This window comes from Semicossyphus pulcher, unplaced genomic scaffold (genome assembly GCF_022749685.1).
Source record: "Semicossyphus pulcher isolate SPU_LCO1_2020_fin unplaced genomic scaffold, fSemPul1.0.p SCAF_22, whole genome shotgun sequence".
Lineage (NCBI taxonomy): Eukaryota > Metazoa > Chordata > Actinopteri > Labriformes > Labridae > Semicossyphus > Semicossyphus pulcher.
Window position 1 is genome coordinate 3335366 of NW_027211696.1, and position 24432 is coordinate 3359797.

Genomic DNA, 24432 nt, shown 5'->3' on the forward strand with positions numbered 1-24432 from the left:
CTTTCTGGAGGGATTATATATCCCGTCTGACATGGGAACGCCTTGGGATCCCCCAGCAGGTATTGGAAAACGTTGCTCTGTCACCTTGCTTGATGACAGCGTGACCCGACCCCGAGTAAGTGGAAGGTGATGGATGGATGGATGGTTGGATGGAATTTTTAATCAAAAGATGTGGTTGTAGAAAAATGACTTGATTACAAAATGCTTATTCATCTAGCATTCCTTGCCCTACTTCAAGTTGACACAAGCTTAAATATGGTTTAAAAATGAGACCTTGCTCTAACATCTGATAAATGTTGTGTACCCCTGGTGTCCTAATTTGGATGTAGAAGGAGCCGTTGAACATTTAACGATAAGCTAATCTTGCATCAAATCTGTGTTTGCCCTCTTTTGTAACCCGATAAGGAAAATATAATGAACTTGAAACTCTGCAGGCTTTTATACAACAAAAGCAGAATAGAAAAATGAGGAGTTTTACCTCCAAGATTTAGTTTAAGCTTTGAAGAATTTACATTTCTGTTAGATGTAATTGCTCATTTATTTCTCTGGTGCTGGTCCTGGAGCTGGTCCTTTCTGGCGTATTGTACTTCTGCAAACAATGGCCGCCCAGGCCTTTGTCATCAAATTCTCTATGTGGGAAGTGAAGAACAGTTGTACATGTGAGTCTGCCACCTGGTGTGGTATCTCATAATACCCTTTTATTCCCGAACTAAACTGCAGAATTTCCGGTGTGTGCGTGCCAAAAAGCATATCAGGGGAGAACAATAGGAACTGAACAAAGACCTGAAAATCAACACTGCCCTGCCTTGTTCCCCTGACGTGTTTTCATCCTGATAGGGTAAACAAACTGTACAGCGATAAACTTAATGAAAATGCAGTGTGAGGAGAGTTTGAAGCTGCTTTAAAAAAAAGAGGGAGAATTTCTGTCTTTCCGTTTCACATCTCCAGCTAACAGAGAACAGGGTCTATCATTTCTGGGAGCAGTTTGTTGGATGTGGCAGGGCAGTAGAGCTAATTTATGGGTCAATATAAACTTCCATCACAGCAGACTGAAGCTGAAAGCTGTGCCGGCCTGCGGCAGAGATGAGGAATGGAGCAGAACCTCTAAATCTTACACACAGAACATATAGGACAGGGAGAAAAGGCACATGCAGGGTGTCACTATAGAAGATTACGCAGAGGCTAACAGCGCACACACAGACTCACATATTATCGTATATGTTCGCAGCCTTTACCAAAACCTTACGATGTCCGCAGTAATGAAACCATCTTTAAGAGAACTGTGTCGAATGCATCACTGCTTACAGTAATTACAGCAGTGCAATCACTCCAGGGTGGCTCTGGGTGAAAAGACAATGTAACAGGGCGATAGTTTAGGTAATTAGTGCTGGCCATTAAAAGCATAATTCACTTTACTAACAAGATGCGGTAAAAAGTGTCAGTGCTGAACGACAGACTGAGGAGAACACTGATGGAGGGAGGAGCACTGGTGTTATGGATCAACTGGTTTCTCTGATAACGGCTGAGTTTCACCTGAATGCACCGTCGGATGCCTGTGGAAAGAGCAGATGTTGTAAATGGAAGATAACATTAAGCTGTGCTTGTAAATGAGTCGTTGTTGCCTTTTTCATTAAAATTTCAAAACGCACCCATCTGCTTGTTTTGGAGGCTTGAGCCGAGACTAACGACGAATATTTAGTCAGATTTTCTGTGTATGTGGCAACCTGCTAATAAGCCTTTATCACAGGGGACGTTTGGATATGTCAAAGGAGATGGCACAGGTGTAAGTGATTGATTAAGGCTGCATTCCAGTTAGCTGATGTTGTTCAAACAAAACCATTGCTTTATGAAGAACAAGTTCAAATGTCTTGAAGAAGTTCTATTACAGGCCAATCTTTTGTAAATTATACATTGTAAATCCACGTCCCTTTTTCCCCACTGTAGAGGTTTTGGATTCTTAGAGTACAGAGATAAGACCCAGAGAGTGCAGCGTCATACATCTGCTTAAATGTATTTCCATTTCAGATATAAATCCTGGGTTGATAGGTCACTAGTGAGGTAAAACCTCTCTCTGTCTTACAAATGAATGTAAAGTCCTCGGCTGGTTCCCAAAGGTTCTCAGAGGTAAAGAGACACAAAGTGTGATGGAGGGGATTTGGATCTGCATCATGGGCCTAGTTAATGGCTTATATTACGATTACTTCACATGTCAGTCCTGTGTATGAGACCAAATTAATGGTTTTCAGTGACATTGGGCCCAAATAATATAATATTACACTGTAAAAAAAATAGATTTTTGAGGGTAGTAAATGAAATCCATGCAAATAGTGTAAATTATACTAAATGTATATGTCAGCAAGTGAAATAGAATGAAATGAGGGCAGTTTACCGGCATTACCTAATTTTCAACAGTAACAAGTGCAACCTAAAATAACATAATAAAAGGTATCGGGCCTGTACTGCAAAGTGCACATGCGTCAACATTTGTTCTTAGCTGCAGGCCAGGGTGGGATTAATTGCTGCGATTATCGCCAGTGTCGGCGTGCCATCAGGGTTGAAGGTAAGATTCCTGTGTATCACTGAATGAATGAAAGTGTTTATATATTTATTAGTTACATACGCCAGCCGATTTGTAGTCAGCGTGTACACTGGCTGACTTTCCTCAATATTAGTAAGGAAATGAACACGAGCAGGTTAATGTTGTTGATTATAATTTAGTGGTTAGCGCTGTCGCCTCACAGCTAGAAGGTTCCTGGTGCGAATCCCGGTTCGGACGTTGGGGGCCTTTCTGTGTGGAGTTTGCATGTTCTCCCCGTGCATGCGTGGGTTCCCTCCAGGTACTCCGGCTTCCTCCCAAAGTCCAGAGACATGCTCGTTAGGTTCATTGGTGACTCTAAATTGCCCGTATGAAAAATTTGAGATAAAGATATCCTGGAAGAGTGTAAGTCAGTGTGTATCTAAAAATATATATATCATGCCTATATTCATATTTGACAACAGTATAACGCACGGAAAAGAAGCTTAAGCACCTTAATAGCCTCTATGAGTTTTGTGTAGGAGCCACTGCTGCCAGGAGTTCTCACTCTTTCAGGCCAAATCAGAAACTAAAGTAACTACATTCTTATGTTTTTTCACACAGTATGACCCAACTCTTCTGGAGACCTCACAGTTAAAAAGCCTCTGCTCAAAGTCATCACAGCACTGACTGCTTTGTTGAAGGAGTTCTCTGTTCCTCTTTTGATAAATAGACTCCGAGCCACGTTTGAGCCATCTTTCATGCTCTGTCACGACCTCTGCTTGTGTGGGCCGTCAATAAACAAACAGAAGAAAGCTGCAGCGAGTACTCTCCGATTTGTAAGCAGCACTGTGTTTGAGTCAGTCTCAGTCTGTTTGTTGTTGATGCTATCAGCCACCTGGAATCATTACATACTACATATACTAGGGCTGCACGATGTTGGGAAAAAATAACTTTTTGTTCTGTGATATTTTTTTCCATACAAACAATTAACAATGATACTTATTGTTTGAGACTCTTAAGTCTATTTTCTTCTAACAAAAGAAACCTCTGACTTTTATCACACTTGGTTCAGAGACTCTGACACTCTTATGTAAAAGTAGAGCGAGTTCAGGTGGAGCGACACGTTTCCTTATACAATAAATACAAATAGACTTGTAGGCTGCAGTTGTGTAACTTATACGGTATGTCATCTACCATCTCTAACGGTGTTCAAACGTAGGTTTAAGTAGCCTGATCAGCTCGGTGATGGTTACTTTTTGAAGCGAAAGCTCAGCGTCTACTGCTTCCTGTCGGCACACACAACCTCACATCGTGTGCTCGCTGCAGGTGAAGCTGCTAAAAGTAAACACTCAGCAGCACGTCGGCTCCGTGAACGCTCCGTTTATGTGACCACAGCGTTAACAAGCACCAGGATTAGGTGCTGGACCCTTGCTTATAAGCTGCCTCACGTAAGGAAACGTCTGCCTCGATCATCCCACCAACATGATCTGAGACAGCAGAGCCGTCAGAGCCGGGAAGATCCGCTAATAAATGCCAATTGTCTCTTTTCCCATTGCCAGTGGAGTATACTCCTCTCTGTCTTTTTTCTGCTGTGTCACCGTCTGATGTCACAAACGCTCCGGAAACAGAGTTAGTGAACAATAGTACGCACTAAGAACCTACATTATACTCTTTGGTAAGCAGCATGGAAGCCAGTGAAGATGTTACGGTGGTTAGGTCTTTGTAGCAGACCCTACAGGACAAAAGGGCATAATGCCCCAGAAAGTATGTCTTGTACAGACTGTTGTGATGGGACTATGAGTGTTATAGGACTTACACAGTTCACAATAAATTCTGACACGCTCCCTTTAAGGAGGCGTAGAGTAGCCATGGTAACAGCAGCGCCATCTTGTTAAAATGCGGATGTTTTGACCGTGTCAGGAAGAAGTGTAGTTTTGGTGTGTGAAATAACGGCCACAGAGGTGTGCAGCCAAAAAGAGAAGCTTACTGGTCTTTTTAATCCCAGCGACTCCTACATATGACTCATGTATCAAACTCGGCGTTTGCGACGGAGACGGGCTGAATTTGTAGCTGTGCGTGTCGCAGTATCGCGTCGGAAAGGGGGCGGAGATTAGCGTGTCGCCTCTGGGTTTGTGTTCCCATCATTGCTGATCGAGGCGATAATTACCTGGGTCTACTGCAGAGTCATTTGACCCGGGTCTGAATGCCGATTGTAACCTTTCCCATTAAGCAAAAAAGCTGGGTGTTAGCGGATGAGTTTTCGTTTAGCACAGAGCAACACTTAATTTGCTTGCGATTGTTGAACGATTTATAGTGCAGCCCTAATGTACACTATACTATATAACGCATTTGACTAAGTTTGGTAAACATTTTCCATCACATATATACACTACAATCAATTAAATGAGACCTCTGCTAACACTGTTAGCTTTACAGCTCATGAATCACGTTTCAGTGCCAGCTGCACTGTTGAACTCGTATCACTGGTGACACTGAGACAGGGTAAGGGGCAAACTGCAATATATGCAGCAATAATGAATAATTCTGGCATCCGACTAACTCATTTCAATTCTGGCTGGCAAGGACAATAATTTTTCAGAGGATGGCTGCAGTGAAAACCCCCCGCCCCATGTTTTGACACTGCACAGCTCCTCGCTGTGGTATCTTGGAGTTAATCTCATTTAGCACAGAGGCCTTACACGGGCTGGATGATGTAAACACGGAATCGGGATTGCGACAACTGATTTAGAGCTTGTGTCAATACCAACGGGGAGGCAGCGAACGCAGGACGAAATCTAAAATGCTCTTAACTACCGCATGAAGCAGGAGTAATTTAGTTCTATATAAGCCACATCCTCAACCTTTCCCATCGGAAGAAAGAGGGAAGGTAAGGACTCACAAGTCACCAGACGGCATTAAACAACGCCAGCACGTACACAGGTACACAAAAATTATTCTATGTCTGTATTTTCAGCCCTCTAAGAAAAAAAAATATCTTACAAATAATTGAACAGACATATATTTTTAATTAGTTCCTTGTTGGAAGGCTGTAACTGTGTCCCAGCGGTTCCTCCGCAACTGAGTAAGTGTAATGAGTCCTGCTGCCTGTACGAGCTTGTAACAATGAGAGGACCAGTAATTAGTCTGGGTTTCACTGCAAAGTTTAAGGGTCCCATGTCGGCCACTAAAGCTCTCTCACCACTTTATGGATGTTTTTTTTGGGGTGTGCTTCTAAGGATGTAAAAGCCTCTCTCGGCTTTTTATTGTAGGGAGACGTTTTATTTTTTGGTGTTAAAAACAGAAAATTAAATAGCAAACTATGAGCTTTCATTTGTTAGTCTTAAAGCAGCAGAACTGGCCTCAACCCAAGTGGGACAGTGATGATGATGAGGATGGCAATGAAGGTTTTCCCATGTGCCCTATATGAGACCACAGCGGTACCCAAAGGAGTCTGTCTGTCTCATGAAATCTAACTAAAACTGCTCAGTTAAGGTGCATCGGTCGCTATTTTCTAAGAACAGAAAGAAAGTAAAGAAAGGCAAGCGGACAGAAAGGGGAGTTTATCGAGCAGCTGATCAATGAATGCCGCCTCAGCCAGAAGCGGAGAAAGGAAACAAATGAGAACAGAAAAGGAAGCAGAGACAGAAACGCAGCTGACCCTTGTGTAGAGGCGGAGAGCAAAACCACGGAAACGTGATGTTGTGGCCGACGCGTGTACGACCGCGCGCACGGAGCCTGAATAACAAGTGTAGGGAGTACATGAGCCCCGCGGAATAAGGGCATGACAGACCGACAGGAGGGGAAAGAAGGTGATGCCCGCAGCCTCAGACAAAATGATGAAGTGACTGTTGTTGGAAAGTTTGTGGCAAAATGTTCACAATAACATAAAGACGAACAGAAAAAGCAAAGAAGAAACAAACAATCAGACAGAAAGATAAACAAGACATGTAGTGACCTGTGTGTGGTGTTTGACAGACAGACAGAGAGGACACTGACCTGTGAGCACAGCCTTGGCGGAGGGTTCAGCCAGGTCCAGGGCGGACTTGCCGTCGGTGTTGCGGATGTTGGGGTCGGCTCCATGCTGCAGCAACACTGTACAACAACAGGGCAGACACAGACAGTAGCTGAGCTCCTGGACTGACATGCAAACTCCCCGACAGACACCTCCTCCTAGTCCTCCTCCTCCCCGTGCTCCTCTTCCTCCTGCCGCCGCTGAACCACATCCTGCTCCATACACTGCTCTTCCTGGACCTTTTCCTCCCACTTGCTCCACTGCCGTCCCCCCTGCTCCTTCTCCTCCTCTTGCTGTGTCCCCCGGCTCCCCTGGCAGCCCTTCGGCACGTCCCGCCTCACATTTCTCTTCTCCTCTTCCTCCTCCAGCTGCTCCTCCTCTGTTGCTATCGTTGCTCCCTCGGCTGCCCCTGGCTGCCCCTGCCCTGCGAGCCATGCTGCTGATGTAAACAGACATGCCACAACAAGAGCAGCGAAGGCTACGCTACAGCACACGGCCGGAGAAACAGCCGACCCTTACAAAGCGGCTACGTGACAGGCTACAAAACACATCACACTTCCATGGAGGAGGAAGGGGGGAGGGGGGAGGGCAACGGTTAAGCTGAGGGAATAAATAAAAATGAGTGAGGGAGGGAGAGACGAGTGGCAACAGCTAATCGAGGTAGCGGCGGCAGCAGCAGCGACGAGGCGGGCAGGCGGTGCGAGTGGAGAGACTCTCGCCTCTCCAACTGACTGAGCGATGCAGCGGAGAGCAAGATGAGAGAGCAGAGGGGAGGAGGAGGGGGGGTGAGAGGATGGGAGAGATGGAGAACTGAAAAGAGGCGAGAGAGAGCAAAACAAAACAAGAGTGTTTGTGCAATAGAGCGGGAGAGAGGGCAGGGAGTTGTAAAAACGGGAGAGGGGAGAGGAAAGACGAGAGGAGGAAGGATGAGTGGGAAGAAGGAAGAGCAGGAAAGAGGAGAAGAAAGAAGAAAGGAGAATGAATGAGAGGAAAGGGGAGAAAGCGTGGATAAAAGGATAGAAGAGGACGAACGAGGAGATGGGAGTGGAGGAGAGGAGAAGAAAGGAAAACAGAAGGGAAAAGAGATGAGATGACATGAAGGGTGAGAAGAGGAAAGAGGATGAGAGGACCAACGGGATGGGAGCAGAAAGAAGAGAGGATGATAAGGGGGGAGGGGGGAAAGGAGTAGAGGAGAGGAGAGGAAGGAAAATACGATGATGGGAAAAGATGATAGGAAAAGAGAAGAGAGGAAATGAGGGGAAAGGAGAAGAGGAGAGGAAAGAAAAAGACAGGACAGAAGAGTAAAGGAGAAGAGATGAGAGGGCAGAATCATGCGACTACTGAACAGGTATGAGCTGAATAACAAACTCAGCCTGCGCTCAGGTTTTTTGTAAATGAGCCCTTTTGAGGGGGGGCAGTGTCAATACTCTCACCGCCTTCCTCTCTATTGCACCCACTGTTGTGATTGCCGAGCAGCTCCCGGCGCACATGCCCTTTGACTTGTGTACACTTCAAACTACGCTGCTCGGATTTAGCAGGGAGGACGAGAAGAAGGAGACAGCCGGGCCCCGCGTGTGGATGTATGTGCACGAGCATGCGCATGTGTGTGTGTGTGTGTGTGTCTCTTCCCCGGCGCTGACGCAGGCCTTAGTCACCCACTCACCCCTCAACAAAAATATGATTTAGCTCTGCACCAATCCCACACATACACACATGAGCGAGCACACGCTGATACAGATAGCAAACAGTGAGAGAGTAAATACACGCCCGTGGTGAGGCGGAGAGACAGCATAACACACCCGGGCGCATACACAGGTTAGAATGGTTCATAAATCCCACAATCCGCTCTGCGCCGCTGCTTCACGTTCATTCACAATCTGCAGCTTCTAATTTTGTGTTTGCAGTTTTGTCTCGGATGTATGGCTCGCCTGTAATACCTGCAAAAGCCCGCGCTGAACAACCTAAATCCCTTTTTCGGAGAGGATTTGTTATCAGGATGATGTCAGATTTGCAACGGTTCTCCATGACTACCTACAATGTCTACATGCAATCACTAAGCAGCCTAAACAAACGCGCAAAACTTGGATAAACCCTGACATTTACAGACTTTCTCAGCTTGCTTCTTCCGATGCGTGGTTTGCAAATAAGTACCGCTGCCGTCATGGAGACAGAGTGCAACTGAAGAAGAAAAGCTGCAACGAACAGAAGTCAGATTGCAGACAGGTGCGATGTTTTGCAGTCTGTACATCTTCTGCAGCTGCTTCACAGAGAGAACTTCATCATGGCTCTTTGTACGTCTACATTTATATTTAGTCTCTTCAAGTGGCTTTTTGCGAGCGAAACACAAGGGAACACTTCGACAAAAAGCTACGTTGGGCACTTATTTGGGCAAAAGTCAAACATTCACCTTACATAACAAAGATAAAGCAATCGTTTTCCTGTGCTGGGACTGCTGTTAAAAATTGAACAGATTAACTAAAAAGCAGAGCTGCAGAGATCTTGTCTCGACAAAACTTTCAGAATTCTTCGAAAAACAAGAGACCACTCCAAATTTAACTTTATGCAAATAAATGTCTATGGCCCACTGATGAAAGCCTTTGCATTTAAAGTATGTAGTATTTTTATGGACTGCGTGTCTGTGGCGACATTCGTCTGCCAGAGAGGGTAGGCGGAGCTGAGCGGCTGCTTTTCCGCTCTCTGCAAGTGTTGCGAGTAAACAGTTATCTACTATGGCTGAACAAACAAAGAAAAGATCGATGACTACAGGTACAACTTAAAAAATAAGTGAAAATCCAAAGAAAAAGAAACAAATTCGACGCTCAGATGAAGGCAAACAGTCTAAAAAGGAAAGCGACTGTCAGCGAGCAATCAAGAGTTACAACCATAAGAAAGGGAGCCAACCGCGGACGGCTGGTTAAATTGGGAAGTGTACTCCTAAAATTACTGTATATTGCCTCTAGGGAGAATGAAACCGAGATCTTCAGATTGTCAGTTTAAATTAGCATATCCCTTCACATGTCTAGCCCAATCCAGATTACGTGAACCCCATTGGAAGACCTGAATGTGATCAACAGGAAGATAAATTGTCACAAGCCATCAAACAAGAGTGGCCTAACACCACCCAATAGCAGTGTGACAAACTGATAGAGAGCATGCCAAGATGCATAAAAACCATACCACATATTAATTTCTGACTCTTCCTAAATTAAAACATTAATATTCTGTTGTTTAAAAATAATGTCGAGATCTGAAAAACATCTTTTTTGCATCTGTTGGTTATCTGAGGCCTTGTCTACGCGTACACGGGTATGGTTAGGGTTAGGGTTACGACGTGACATAAACAGGACTTTTTACATGTTTACACATACACTCACCGCCACTTCATTAGGTACACCTGAAAAATCTAATGCAGTTCAATACAACAGCACTGCCATGGATTCTGCTTTTATGAAGTTTAGTTTTTGTTGACTTCTGTTTTGTTGAGAGTCGAAAGCTTAGAAAAAAGACATTACAGGCAACATGAAAGCAAATCTTGTGGCTGAGCTGGTGTATTGGATTACATTAGGTTTTTCAGGTGTACCTAATGAAGTGGCCGGTGAGCGTATATATGTACAGTTACTTGTCCATTATATTGAGGAACAGAGGCGTCGGGATGCACTACTTCCGGCAATAGATTTTTTCACACTTTTGATTGGCCACGATTTTCTTTTTCTTCTTTGCATGACCGGGTTACATCGCTGCCTGTTGGTGTGGCATTGTTATGACGGCATTTGTTGTGGTTTCGCTGCTTGTGCTGACAGGGGTTTTTGGGAGGGGAATGTAGGAGGGAAAAATACCTGTGTAAGTGTAGACATGGCCTTAACCAGACGTCATTTTCTGCAAATAAAAGCCCTAAATGAGAATATTTTATTTGGAAGTAGTGAGAAATGTTGTAAACAATAAAACAAAAGTTTATTTTACACAAACACAAACCTTTTTAATAGTTTTTTTGCAGTGATCTGTTATTTTTTTCTGCAGCATTTAGTCCACACTAAATGTGGTGCTGTCACTTTAAAATTAAATACTTCTTGCTCTTGTTCACTTGGAGCCGCAGTACAAGGCAGTTGAAATGTTTCCGCCAAACTATATACAATAGGATTATTTATTAAATATAATAAAATGTATTCAAAATGCATTCAAATGTTTGAAGCAGATATTATTAAAATGTATTTATACACAACAGCTATGTGGCTCACATAAACACAGCAATGCCCAGACTGACTGCAGTACTATGACGACCCTCCATCTCGTCCACCTTACAGACATCTGGGGAAATTTGATGAACAATTAGCCAGGAAAGGGAGGAGTCGTAAATAACACACTGAGGACAAGTAAGGACACAGCTATACAGACTGTATACTAATGTGTCTTTTATGGAAACAGTTCTTAATAAATTCAGAGCCAATCGCACTGCCTGAGGATTTTACAAGATCTTCTTATCCCAAGTTTGTTGATGTGATTTCCTCAGAGTCCTTGACCTCAAAGAGAGATGCAGGTCTGGTAATGAGAGATTAATTTCTCACTCGAGTTGTCTGAACACCAGAGAAGAGGATAGAGCGTCCATCACGCTGAGCTGAAGTTACAGTCGAATCAGAGCCGATTTGACTTTCATTCCGCTGCCAAATCTCGAACCTGGCAGGACGACAGGCTCCCAAAACTGTCCAATAAACAAGCCCCTACGGGTCATGTGATATTTGTTTACATAACTTGGGTTGCTTGTATCTGTGCAGATTGGACATGAAGATGTAAAGATGCTGCTAAGTCAGCTTTCAGTCGCAAGCAGCAGACAAAACAAACTTCTAACCACTGATGCTGTTCTTTATGTGAAGGTTGATCTGTTGGTTTACCCTCACTGAACATTCTCCGGCACAGGACTTCTCAGGCAACTGTTTACAGCTTTATGCTCTGAATATGTACACCTACACTTGTTGACTAGCTGAGGACTGCTTTGCTGCACTCAAAGCTAATTATTATGGTGAGTCACGTTGGAATAAAATATAAACCACCAGTGCTACATTATCTGATTTGTAAAAAAAAAAAAAAACAAGTTCTAACGACATTCAAAAGAGAAAACAACATCACTGAAGCAAATGTACTACATGAACTGGTTTCAGATCCTTTCAGTGCACTATGAAAATCAACTTCTAAACAAGCAAAACTCAGATACAAAATCCTTCATGGTGATATGTATTCTTCCTGCTGGCTTCTGGTTATGCAGAAAAACATCCGCTTGTTGCTGCAGTCAAGGACGCTGACATCAAGGACAGGAGTATAATGCTCCTTTGTGCCAGAGGGGAGTGAAATGTGTTACTTCGGAGTGGGAGCAGAGAAGGTGCCAGCTTTACAAATTATCTCCCAAATTGGTAATGTGACCTGAAAATATTTGCCTTTTGAACTGCGAGCGAATAACGTGTTTATAATCCTCTTAAAATGTATCAGACTGAATATTCAGGAGAACTCTTATAACACGGAGCTAATCAGAACAGAGTGTGACAACAGGTTGAGTTGTCCTTCAATGACATGAGGGCCCCGAAACGCATCATAGCATTGTTGTAGAGCATGAATACACCAAGTGTGGCCTCATAACAGTTAGAGGTAGCAAAACAGCTACTTAAAAGGAAGGTCTTAAAGGTAAGGCGGCAAAGATGAATTTGACACAGTCAGTGATGTTACAGTGTCACATGTAACTAGGGACAATCCTGGAGTAGTAGCTGCACTCACAGAAGTGAATAAGTTAGGGATCATGTATAGTGAGCAGGCTGTTTTTGCAGAATGGAACGCCGACAGGGTGAGCAGGGTCTCTGAGATGGCAGGGTCTAACCTGCTCACTACACATTATCCCGCTTATTACACAGCTTTTTACTTAATCAATTATTTGACACAAAATATTGATTTGGAAATTATTTTATTAATTCAAAAACGATTGTATGTCTGTTTAAAAACACTCACAGTAAGAGCTGCGTCCATAGCAACCGTTAAGTCTGTAGCTTTCTTAAAATGAGCTAACCGAGCTGTTATTACTCACATTAAAATGAGCTAACCAAGCTAACATAACTCACACTAAAATGAGCTAACCAAGCTGTTATTCACATTAAAATAAGCTAAGCTAGCTGTTATTACTCACATTAAATTGAGCTAAGCTAGCTGTTATTACTCACATTAGAATGAGCTAAGCTAGCTGTTATTACTGACATTAAAAACAGCTAACCTAGCAGCTAACCTAGCTGTTTTTAATGTGAGCTGTTTTTAATCTGCCCTTTGATGTCAGTAGAGTGGTTATCACAAGAAGTATAGTGTTGTGTATTCTGGTTAGTATTCTGGCTCTGCACAGTCAGAGTCAATCTGTCAAGTCCTGAATTCATTTATTAACATAGAAATGTTCCAGAGCTGGATACAACATAGCTCATCATCATGTATACTGAATTATGTCCTCTCTTTGTATTCTGGTGTGTCTAACATTATTGTCTGTTCTGTCCTTTTGATGGCTTCTAATGTCGAAAAACCGTTGAGGTTGAAAGTCAAAAGCAAGCATTAACGATTGAGGTCAAAGTCGGACAACAAAGATAAATTCCTTCATGTGAATTTCAGTTCCTGACTCCAGGATGACGCTTGTGCAAAGTGATCACCAGAGCTCCACAAAGCCCTCTGCTGACGCATTCAGGGCCCAGTCTTTCTGCAGCAGTTATGTGAGAAATAAAAATGTCTGGAGCAACTTTTTCTCGCTGTTGCTCCCAGCACTCCAGACGGATGCAGGCAGCAAGGTGACGCCGACTACCATTGTATTCATTCCTTATTGCTGCTCACACTGGGGTGTGCTTTGCCATTAAGATCATAAAGATTAGACCAAAACTTAATGCACAGACACTTTTCAAGCTGTGGCGTATCTTGTCTACTTCAGATGTTCCTCAGGGATCGGTAATACAGCCTCTCTATTTTTCAGTTCCCCCGCTGCTTATCTGAACTGAGCCTGTGGTGCTGTTTCACTTTTAAAGTTAAAAACTAAATCGGTGGGAGCTCATGAGACAAAGAAATATATGCACTTTTTATCCCCTGTGTGGGTTCAAGACTAAGCAGTAACAAGGTAATTGCAATTTACAGCTTATTTGCTGCTTCGTGCTTAATGGAAAATAATAGTGTACCGTCTGTGGGTGGCTTATAATAGCTTTGAAAATGACTGTGATTATACAGAACTCCGGGTTGTGGCTTTGGAGGGGCAGGGGAGGAGATAATATATACACAGACAGGAATTTTAATATCCAAATATTTGCAACGTGCATATGGTTCACATTCACGTTTACTTAGCCGTCAATATTTGCATTGTGTGTTTTTGTTCTTACCTATGCAGACGTCTATCTTGCCTTTAATGGCTGCTTCATGTAGAGGCGTGTAGTTCCAGTTGTCTCGGGCATTGGGGTCGGCTCCCTGACACAGCAACAAGGACACCACCTGGAAACGACAGAACGTCTGCGTTAACTTACAAAAAAAAAATCTCTTAAAATTGCATCCATGCATCCCTCACTTCCGTCTTTGTCCCTCCCAGCAGTGACGCATGGAGAGACTTGAGGACAAATGAGACGTCCTTTCCTCTGAAGCGTCACGTGAAGCGACGTCCGTTTGTGATGACAGCATCAGCTGATCACCGCTGGATCAGCTGTCAAACAGCTTTAACAGCCGTTTGTGTCTGCACACAAGTGTACTAAGGCTTAAAAATAACGCACAGTAACAACCTGTTTAACAAACACCTGCACATGAAGAACAGGCTGCACTCTGTGTTTATACTGTGTCCTGCTTAGAACCATGGACCTTTTTTACTGGCACATACTTTTATATTAGGCTATTATTTATTCATTATTTGCATTATGATTAGCCTACAGATAATCTGATTACAAAATAATTTAGTAAATACATTTATGGAGTCATATAAACTATGGAAGTTATTTATTAGGCTAAAAGTTTCGGGAAAAATAGAAATCACGTTACGTTGATAAAACCTGACGCTCCTTTATCATTAGCCTCACATGTGACTGAACAGGGAAAAAAGTGTTACCTGCTGACAGAGAGACTCTCCTGCTCTCTCTCTCTCACTTTAATTCATTCATAATAAAAAATGACAGGGGAAATAACTGATCATGACTAGAGACCCTTTTTAAAGTTAAATTTAACAGAAAATAATTTCTAAATATCATCCCAGGTAGTCAAATACCAACTCATTATACCGGCATTGTTTAAAGCCGGCTTCAAGGTCCGCTTCTTCCTCTCTGTATGGAACTCCGGTGATGTTGTGAAGTTTCACATGAGACCTATCAGCTGTACCGTCCAATCAGTAACTGATATCTAATAAGGGGGCGTGTCGGTCAGTGAAAGACTTCCATGGAGGCCGCTCTGCCCCACGCCCCTTGAGCAGAGATAAGGGCTTTGAGACGGTCCTCGAAACGGTCCTCAATATGGCAGCTCCGGAACTACTTCCAGTTCGAGCGAGGAAATATAAAATGAGAGACTTGAGAAGCAGCCATTGACAAACTAGTACAGATCCCTTCCAGTATCCAGCAGAGATATACTTCATTCTGGCAGTGAGGCCCCTACAGGTAACCTTGTACTGCCGCCCGCGACACTGTTGATAGAGTGCACAATTCACACTTCATTCCAAAAAAACATCACAGCACAGCAAACGACTACTTTCAGTGGTTTCAGCAGTGTAGCGGCTGAGCGATTGGTTTCACTTTGGACGGCGTTTACTCTCATCACATCTCCAATCATCAGCGTGATCATAAAATCACATTAGCAGGGCGCTTTTGTGACAGGGCTGCAAAGTGCTCTCCGAGTGAGCCCTAAAAGCCTCTAAAACAGTGGAAGCTGTAAACATTAGATTGATCACTGTGGTTCATGGCCATGAGGACAAAATGCATTAGCACATCTGTCGCAGATATTCAAAAGCATCATGATGCAAAGGCCTGAGCAGAATAGCAAAGCAGCAATGACAGTTTAGGTTTCTCAGTATCTTTTGCTCTTACAACAGAGCTGTTTCACTTTACTCCCACAGACACTCTGGATTTTACCACCACACCAATTCATGTGCCTCCCCAACTTCTTTATGACCCACCATCTTTTTAATTCTACCACAGTATGAACTGTACAGGGGGTTATTTTGTTCCAAGCAGGATATTGGAGGAGTCCTACACCTTTTCACTTTTGTGTTGCCCTGTTGGGTACTCATACTTCCTTTGACTGCACTCACAGAACAATGTGTTTCTGAGCACACATGCATAGTTAATGTGTAGAAAGGTTCCAAACAAGAGATGTGTAAGTATTTAGATCCTTTACTGAGGTTAACGCAGCAATACCACAAGAATACCACAAGTGGGAAATCACAATTACAAGACAAATACTGCATTCATTACCTCGCTAAAGTAAATGTAAGCAAATCTAAGCAAACTGTATTTATACCATCAAAAGAAACAGGACTCAGTCTTTGGTAAAATGGTCTCTGACAGTGTTTGCTAGCAAACATGACGTTTGGGTTATGATTACTGCTGAATTAATACATGCCATCCCCCCTCTTTCCTGCCTTTACCATCTCATTACAGCTTCTACCATCTAATTAAGGCTACAACATTATATGTTAGCAGCTTTGCCATTCGGTCTGAACGATGTATTTCTAAAAACTCAATTTTCATTAGCTCAGAAAAGCACTAACTTTTCCCGCTTTGTGACAATGCCTTTTCCAGGTGACAGGCCTGTCAGTGGCAAAAACAGGCACTTTTAGTCGACGTACTTTGATTGGGCGCAGTTGCTCCAGGGGATTATGTTGCAGCCATTGCAGCCGTATCGCGGCTACAGCGGAGGCTGTCTACAGGACCGATTCCAAAAGTGTTTGTTCCTTTGAGTCATTTCGACACCCAAATTTGTTTAAAAATACCAAACTCGTCCTTTAAGATCTCGCACAAATAAAGTTGAGTAGAGTACAGTATCTGTCTCTGACATGTAGTGGGGTCCAAGCAGAAAGATGCATAAAATGGAAATACTCAAGTTCATTGATGATTATTATTGGGGATGCACCGATAACACTTTTTTCAGACCAAGTACAAGTACTTACATTTGGATACTTGCCGTTACCGAGTACCAATATGAGTCCTTAGTTTTATGAGTATGAGTACTTAAGCTCACAAACCGCCCGATACCGGATACTGGTGTCGGTATCGGTGCATCCCTAATCATTATTAAGTACAGTATTGGGTTAATAGACCAGGTAACATTCCAATTTTGCAACACTGAGGCAAAACAATGGCAACATAAAGAATCCAAACAGTAATATGACAGAATCTACATACGAGTACATGAAAATGAGGATGTGTCTCACCTCAGAGTGACCAAATGAGCAGGCGTTGTGAAGCGGGATCAGACCTCCGTCATCCCGTGCGTGCACATTCGCGCCTGTCTGAAGCAGGTGGTCCACCACATCTCTCCGCCCAAAACCTGAGAAAAGATCAGCAAGAGTAGAAAGGGGAGATGGGGAGGAAGGTGGGGAAAAAAGAGGGAGGGCAGAGGGGAGGAGATTAGGTTAACATTTGAACTGTGATGTCCATCAGAAAGTTTTCGAGCAGGTTCATTACTCGTGTTTGTTTTAAGTCCTGATCGTGTGTTAATAGTGAACTTTTTTTCAATTCATTGAGTTGTTCATTTGTTTTTATGGCACACGCAGCAGCTGTTTGGGTAACCACCTGCAGTTGAAGCTTGCCACGTCTTCACTCGAAATGTGCCGTGGGACTCGAGATTCTGTTCCTGTTCAAGCTGCTGAAGATTAGGGAGCCAGAGATGTAGCTACAACATCTGTGCGTGTGTTTCCTTTTGTTCTTTTTATCTCATTTTGTCTGCACTGATGATTAAAAACAATCTGGAACTGAAGAGCTGAAGTGTAGACGAGCGCTTACAGAGCACTACAGTGAAGATTTAAATGAAATGTTGAGACGACCGTGTCTTCTCTGTGTTTTGCTTGTGGGTTGCTGGGTTCCTAATTCATAAGAAATTGTCACATTGGTTTGTATTTTTGTTAATATAAAACATCCTTCAATGCAATTAAAACGCTTGTTTATATAGGGATTTGTCAATGCTGTAGGCCTATTGTATATTTGTGTTTGCCTTGAAACCTTCTCTTAACCCATGAAGCCACTGTTCAATTATTGTGCAGCTGCAATGTTTGACTCAAACAATAGCTGCATGATCAGCCAGCCTTTCACTGATTGAAGGTTATTTTTAGATTTGTTTCTATCCACTATTTTTAGATAAACCCTTACAACAAATGAAAGTGCAAAAAACATCTTTTGATCTACTTGTACTAAGTGGAAATTCTAAAAAAAATTACACTGTTAAATCAGAGCAACTAAAAATGGGGAATTGCTTTGCCCATACATGTGTGTTGAACTTGCCTTTTAAACGCTGTCATTTGTTATTTTAAGCACAACTAAGGATATGAGCATATCAAAATATGATTCTTGTACACGCTTGTAATAAAATTAGAAGAAGCACAAGCAGCAGGTGTAGCTATAGGTTCTAAAGAGATATCTGTAAACATTTTATAAGGCTTGTGTTGTTAAAAAAAAAGTTAAATAAATGTCATTATACTGCAGATAATTTTTTTATTATTATTATTATTTTTGACCAATAGTAGGCCTATGTAGTGCTTCAAACCAGTTGATATTTTTTGCCATTATTATCCTTTTCACATTTTGACAATGACTATGCTTTTCACCGTTGTTTATTAGCTTCGTTCAGGCAACACCCAATGCTATCTTCAACTCCCCAGCAGAACAAACAGTTTGAAGTTAGTGACGTATATTTAAAGGGGATTATATTATGGTTACCTGCAGCGAAATGCAGGGGGGTCGATTTGCGTCCTGCCATGTCTTTGGCGTTTACATTCACTGCATCCACTAATTTCTTCACCCTCGAAACATCTCCGTTACGACAGGCTTCGAACAGCTCCCTGAATGCTCCGTTTGCACCGCCGCTGCTGCTGCTGCTGCTGCCGCCGCTGCTGCTGCCCGGGTTACCGCTGCCCGAGTCGGGCGTAGAGCCAGGGCTGGTCTCGCTACCTTCGGTAGTGGTCGGGGAGCTAGCGCTGCTGCTGCTGCTGCTGCTACTGCTGCTGCTGCTGCTGCTGGCGGTGAGGGCCAGAGCTGGGGAGGTGCTGGTGGGAGAGGCAGGGGTTACCTCACCGTCAGCGTTGTTCTCAGCCCGGGAAAGCGGGGTGGCATTGTCGGTAGGTACCGGCGGAGAGCCAGGCGGGGTGATGGGGAGAGGAGAGCCGCGGGGAGGGGAGGATAGCAGGGAATTTGGCTGCTGCTGCTGAGAGGAGCGACGAGGCGTCGCCATTTTCACAACACAACAGTCCCCACTGGCAACAAAAACACTGCTGACAATTTCCTGCCAAGCATAGGCACACTTCCGCTTGAGTTTACTGAGAAACATCTGTATCTTTAAAAATGTCAAAGCTTTACTGGGCTCTCAGGATCACATAATTAGTTGCGGGAACCTTGAAGAAGGATTCAAACTAAATGCCTTGCAACAATGTGGTCAGTTAAAGCGAAGAACTCAATGAAAAAGATGGGCTGCCTAATATTTATTGTACATAACTTAAATAAAGTCTTATTTTCTGTGTCGTTGGAGTTGTGTCAGTGGCATTTTCTTAAGCTGCCGAGGTCGCCTCTGAGCTATTTATAACTAAAATATCTAATAATTTTGGTAAGGAAATTGATATAATTGGCAAACAAAACAAATTTTGGGTGACTCTCGCGCTAGTTTTTAAGTAATATACACCAGAAAAGTTTCTTGTGAGTGTAGGGCAAAGAAAAAAAAAATCTCAGTTAATTCATATTAGAGGTGTTATTTCAGCCCAATGTGTTAGCGTGGAGGAGTTCAGTGATGCCAGCTGCCCTGGCTGAACACAATATTACCACCTAGCGGAGAACATTGGTAACGTCTTCAGAGAACAGGAGCTACACTACTGAAGATACAACAAACACTTACACACAGAATATAAGAATTTATTGTAAAAGCAATAATAATATGAGTCATTGCATTAGGGATGAATTCCAGCATCAGCGTTAAGTGTAGCCTGATTCTGTGACTATGGAAACTTTAGTACAGATTTAATAAAACATTTATACAGATATAATAAAGATAGTTAAATGGCTCTTAACTTGTTACCATAAATTAAATCAACACTATCACTTATAACTGAGATACTGATCGTCAAATCAAAAAAACACTCTCAGATGTTTATAATTTTCCTTATTGTCAGGCAGTTTTCAAACATAAATCATAGTAGTTACATTAACTGACCACCAGGTTGTAGCAGACATCCTGCAAGAACCTGTTGCAGCTTGGCAGGGTTTTTAGCTAAAACACAAACTGTGGCATATCTCTTATCACAATCCTGAAATAATTCAGGATTCAACGTATTCCCTCACATGAGAATGTATGAAGTGTATACTAGACTGAAAGGGGCCATGTGTAAAATCACCACCTTCACAAGGAGCCAAAGGCAAGTTCAGCATCCTCAATCATTGGCTTTCTGACTTAAAACCTGAAACATAAAAAAGTGTCTCAGAAAAAAGTCAACAGACTTTTCTCTCCTCTTTTCTGATTTGGAATAAACCAATTTGGGCTGCTGGGCCACTTCTCTCTTAGGTGACTACACTTTTATTACAACCTACACTGCTGTGCACCAGCATGCTTGTGCTGGTCTTACACTGATTCAAATCCATCCATCCATTAGCTATACCGCTTATCCTGTGAAGGGTCGCAGGGAGCTGGAGCCTATCCCAGCTGTTATTGGGCGAGTGGCGGGACACACACTGGACTGGTCACTAGTCAATCACAGGCATGGACAGATTATCATGACCACGGACCCAGGGCACAAACTCGCCATGGGCCCTATACAAATGCAAAGAGGACTAGTACGTGTGCATTTGGCCACACAATGGCACAGGGCAATCCACAACCAGGGCTGCATTAGTATACAGGTCACTGGGAGGCAGCAGTGTATCACTTGCCCCTGTGCATGTCTACCAAGATACTTCATTAGAAATAAGATAAAAGATAAAGAACTTAGTAAACGTAAAGGTGCGTTAAAAAAAAACTATTCTAGTCTATCTTCAGCTGTCCTATAAATAAAGCCAAAGGCCAAAAAAATAATCTTAAAAAAAATTAATAAATTAAAAAAAACTATTCTCTGTGCTTGAGGGCAAAAAGGTTTAATCGATTAGACAATGTGAGGTCATCATTGAGCTAATAAGCCATCACAAACACATTATGTTCATGAGAAGCTTTGGGGCACCATAAAAAAAATTGAGGCCGCAGTTCCAGAAGAACTAATAGAAGCGTAGGGGACGTAGTACAGTAGTATCAGCACCAGTATGGAAATGTACCGCGCTTATCAACACATCATCTTGTAGTTTTTATGTTTAAGGATGTGATCACGCGACAACTGCAAATTGAGCGATGATTCAGCGTTAAAGCGATGATGTCAGGGGATCAGTATGCAAAGTTCTGTGTGGTTGGTTGGTTGACATACCTCTCATGCTTCCTTCAAATGCTCTTTGTGTGTAAGAGACCAAACCAGACCTAGAAAAACAAACCTCTGAACAAAAACAAAATGATCCCAACAGCTTCAAGAACATTCAACAGAGTCTGAATTCGTAAAGTTAATGACAATGATGTGCCTATTATTACATTTGACACATTTACAAAATAGAGCATTTTTTCCTACTGATAAAAGAAGTTCAGTATGTTCTCAGGCTTAAAATAAAAGTTATCAGAGTGACTATTGTGGTGGTGACTCAAAAAGCTGGTCACATTTAGGACAAATTAATGAAATGTTTAGAACCTAATCGGTGCAGTAACATCAGATGTTCACAGGTCGTTCAGTTCCTTACAAACTATAACTTTCAAGTGGGGTTGATGAAGTTGATGGCTGGGTGTAAGCAGGGTAAGACTCCCACTCTCACCCTGCTTTCAGGGTCTGTGCACAATGATGTCATGAGAGTTGTTCAATTGATACACACCTGTGACCTTTGCCTTCTGCAGAGACTTTATTAGCATTTGTAAAATAAAAAAAATACAGTGAGAGAGGTGGTAAGCTGAGACAGAAAAAGCAAGAGATAAACAGAGAGATGAAGGAGAGAGAATGAGAACGCAAAGAGGTGGAAAGGTATTTGTGCTATTCTCAGAAGTTTCCAGCAGAACTACATTCTTACAAAAACTGTTCCCACACACCCATGGTGGCATTTTTTAAAAACTAAAGCCTGTATCATATTGTCTAAGTGTGATGTGTACATCTAAACTCGATCTCCTGTTTGGAAATTGAAATGTTTATTTTGTAACAAACACCCCAAAAAAAAATTTAACAGCCTGATGTGTTTTATGTCCACGGAGTGTGGGACTATTCAATAAAGTATTTTAGACAATAAAAACTTTAGAAATCACTCCTCAGTGCTTTAGTGTGTTATCTCTCTTATTTACCCATTTTAATACAGTTTTATTTTTGTTCTATAGCTAGTAAGCTGCATCGCCCCCCCACCCACCCTACAAATACAAACATGTCCGTTAAACAGGCCTTCATGCTACGTTTTGTTAAACAGCTGGTGAACACTTTATTTCCTACGTTTTTTTAATCGACAAAGAGCTAAAGGTTCCAGATTGTATGTGATTTATTTATAACAAACCGTGCGAAATATGCTAGAAATAATGTACACTGTTTTTCAAAGCTTATCCTCTGTCATATTTGTATTTGATTGGAATCATTATTTTGTTAGTATTGTGGAACAGCAGCAATTTGTGTGAAATAATAACTTTTATTTTGAAACTTGAGCAGGCTAAGGCTCCTATGATCTTTTACTGACATCGTTCAAGACTTTTGCTCGCTCGTTTGCATGATAAAAGCTTCATCGAAACTTCTCCACTGTTGCAGATGAAGATGAAAAGGCGGACGGGGCGCCACACCTGTCCTATTTGGGGACAAGAGGCAGACAGTTGAGACCGAGGCCCCGCCCACTACCAGGTTTCAGTCAGACTTGTTTTTAAGGAGCAGCTGTAACTATCAAAACTCTGCTGCTCCTGTCTTATTTACTACACTGATCTCAGGAGTGAGAACATACACATCAACAACAACATCAGCAACAGCAATCATGCCGAATCGATCAACGCAGGAGTGGATCCGGTTATCCCTCCGCACCCCGGGCATCCTCATCTTCGGGATGGTCATGGCTCCCTGCGGATGGATCCTGAACCTGACCTCCACTGTGGCCCCAAACTGGAGAACCCTCCACAACCTCCCCAGCACCCCACCGGACCAATTCATCCAGCAAGGCATCTGGGACATCTGCAGGGCCACTTCAACGAACACGAGGGCGGAGTGCAACTTGCAGGACACCGCGTATTTCAACAACCAGATCATCGAGGTCGCGCAGGGTTTGATGGTCGCTTCCCTCATAGTGACTCTAATCGGGCTGGCCGTGGCCATACCGGGAGTCCGCTGCTGGAGAGACAGACCCAACTGGACCCTGGCCGGCCTGGGTGGACTGTTGATCTTCCTCTCGGGCGTCATGACCATCATCCCCATCGCCTGGTACACCCACATCCTCCCGAACGTCACAACTGTGACGTCCACCATAGATGTGCGCGTGGGCTACTGTATCATCCTGGGCTACATCGGCGGGATATTTGAAGTCCTGGGTGGGTTCGTCATGTTCATCGGGATCTGCCGTTGCTGCGGAGGCAAGAACCGAGGAGAGACGCGAGTTGATGAGGTCACGGCCAGCCGGTTCAACCACCAGAAGCCGCCTCCGAGACGAGTCGAGGTGCCGAGCTTGAACCGCGCCAGGAGCACCGCCAGCAGCGTGCCGTACTCCAAGAACTCCATGGATGAAGATGTGTCCTTCCCCCGGGCCAAGAGCCCCGCAGCCCGGTCAGTGAACACCTCATACAGCGGCAGACCCTATGATGCAGACCTCTGAGGGGCACGTGGCCTACATTTGGAGACACACGATGACAGACGTTAGAGAAAACCAAATGAAGATGGACTTGTGTTTGCATAAAGGATAGTGAGTGGAAGATATTAACAACTCTAGTCCACTGTAAAACTACTTGTATTCCGTATCAAGTATTGTAGTAATAACATAGAAGATACCATGAAGTATCACTGATGTAGAATTATTATAAGGCCACTTAGAAATGTTGTCCATTAATACTGACAAACTACTGCAAAGTTATGTGAAGCAGAATCACTTCACTTTGAGTGTTACAGTGTATCATTATGAGCGCAGTGATACTTGTAGGCATACACCTATAATAGTGATGTGTGAGTGATAGAGCCCTGGCTGCAGTTTAATGAGTCTCATTATAGGCTTAGCTGGGTTATGATTAATGCTAACATCATTATAATCTATTACAGGTGTATGCCTCCAGCAGGGCAGTTACCGCCAAAAAAGATGAGATGAATATTATAATGTAGGAAAATGAGAGGACGTATTAAAAGTGAAGAATTGTAGTATGAGTAAAACCCTTGATGAAAAGTGAAGTGAAGTCTTATATTCTGCAAATGATGCTGAACTGTGTGAATAGTCCTCGTCCTTAAGGAAGCGTTTTATGTACATTGGCTAATGCATACACCTTTTTTTCTAAGTCTTTCTGTAAATACTGTATTCTTATGCACTTTACAATTTTGCCAACCTCTTGTTGATAAAAGCTTCCTGATGTGATCTATTTTTTATTGCTCTGTGATATAAGTGCTGCCTATTAAATGTGCAATGTTTCCTTATAATAATGACTGAGTCCCTTTCCTCAACTTTTGTTCACATTTTAGAGA

The 24432-nt window shown here is 42.9% G+C and overlaps 2 protein-coding genes across 2 annotated transcripts in view; one reads left to right on the forward strand and one right to left on the reverse strand.

Moving 5' to 3' along the window:
* LOC138601865 (poly [ADP-ribose] polymerase tankyrase-1-like) overlaps nt 1-18938 on the reverse strand; it is a 115204-nt gene extending 96266 nt beyond the window's left edge. The window contains exons 1-4 of the mRNA XM_069673140.1: nt 18428-18938; nt 16927-17042; nt 13907-14015; nt 6515-6610 (exon numbers count right to left, since the gene is read on the reverse strand). Coding sequence (XP_069529241.1) covers nt 6515-6610; nt 13907-14015; nt 16927-17042; nt 18428-18938 — 832 coding nt within the window. The remainder of the gene's footprint in view (nt 1-6514; nt 6611-13906; nt 14016-16926; nt 17043-18427) is intronic.
* Nucleotides 18939-22662: 3724 nt separating this feature from the next.
* LOC138601755 (claudin-23-like) lies at nt 22663-24390 on the forward strand. The gene has a single exon (XM_069672917.1). It carries the CDS (start codon nt 22754-22756, stop codon nt 23579-23581), a length of 828 nt encoding a protein of 275 aa, XP_069529018.1. The 5' UTR covers nt 22663-22753; the 3' UTR covers nt 23582-24390.
* The last annotated feature ends 42 nt before the right edge of the window (nt 24391-24432 follow it).

What these genes read in the sequence shown, in the direction of transcription:
- LOC138601755 (XM_069672917.1), top strand. Translation starts at nt 22,754, where the DNA reads ATGCCGAATCGATCAACGCAGGAGTGGATCCGGTTATCCCTCCGCACC.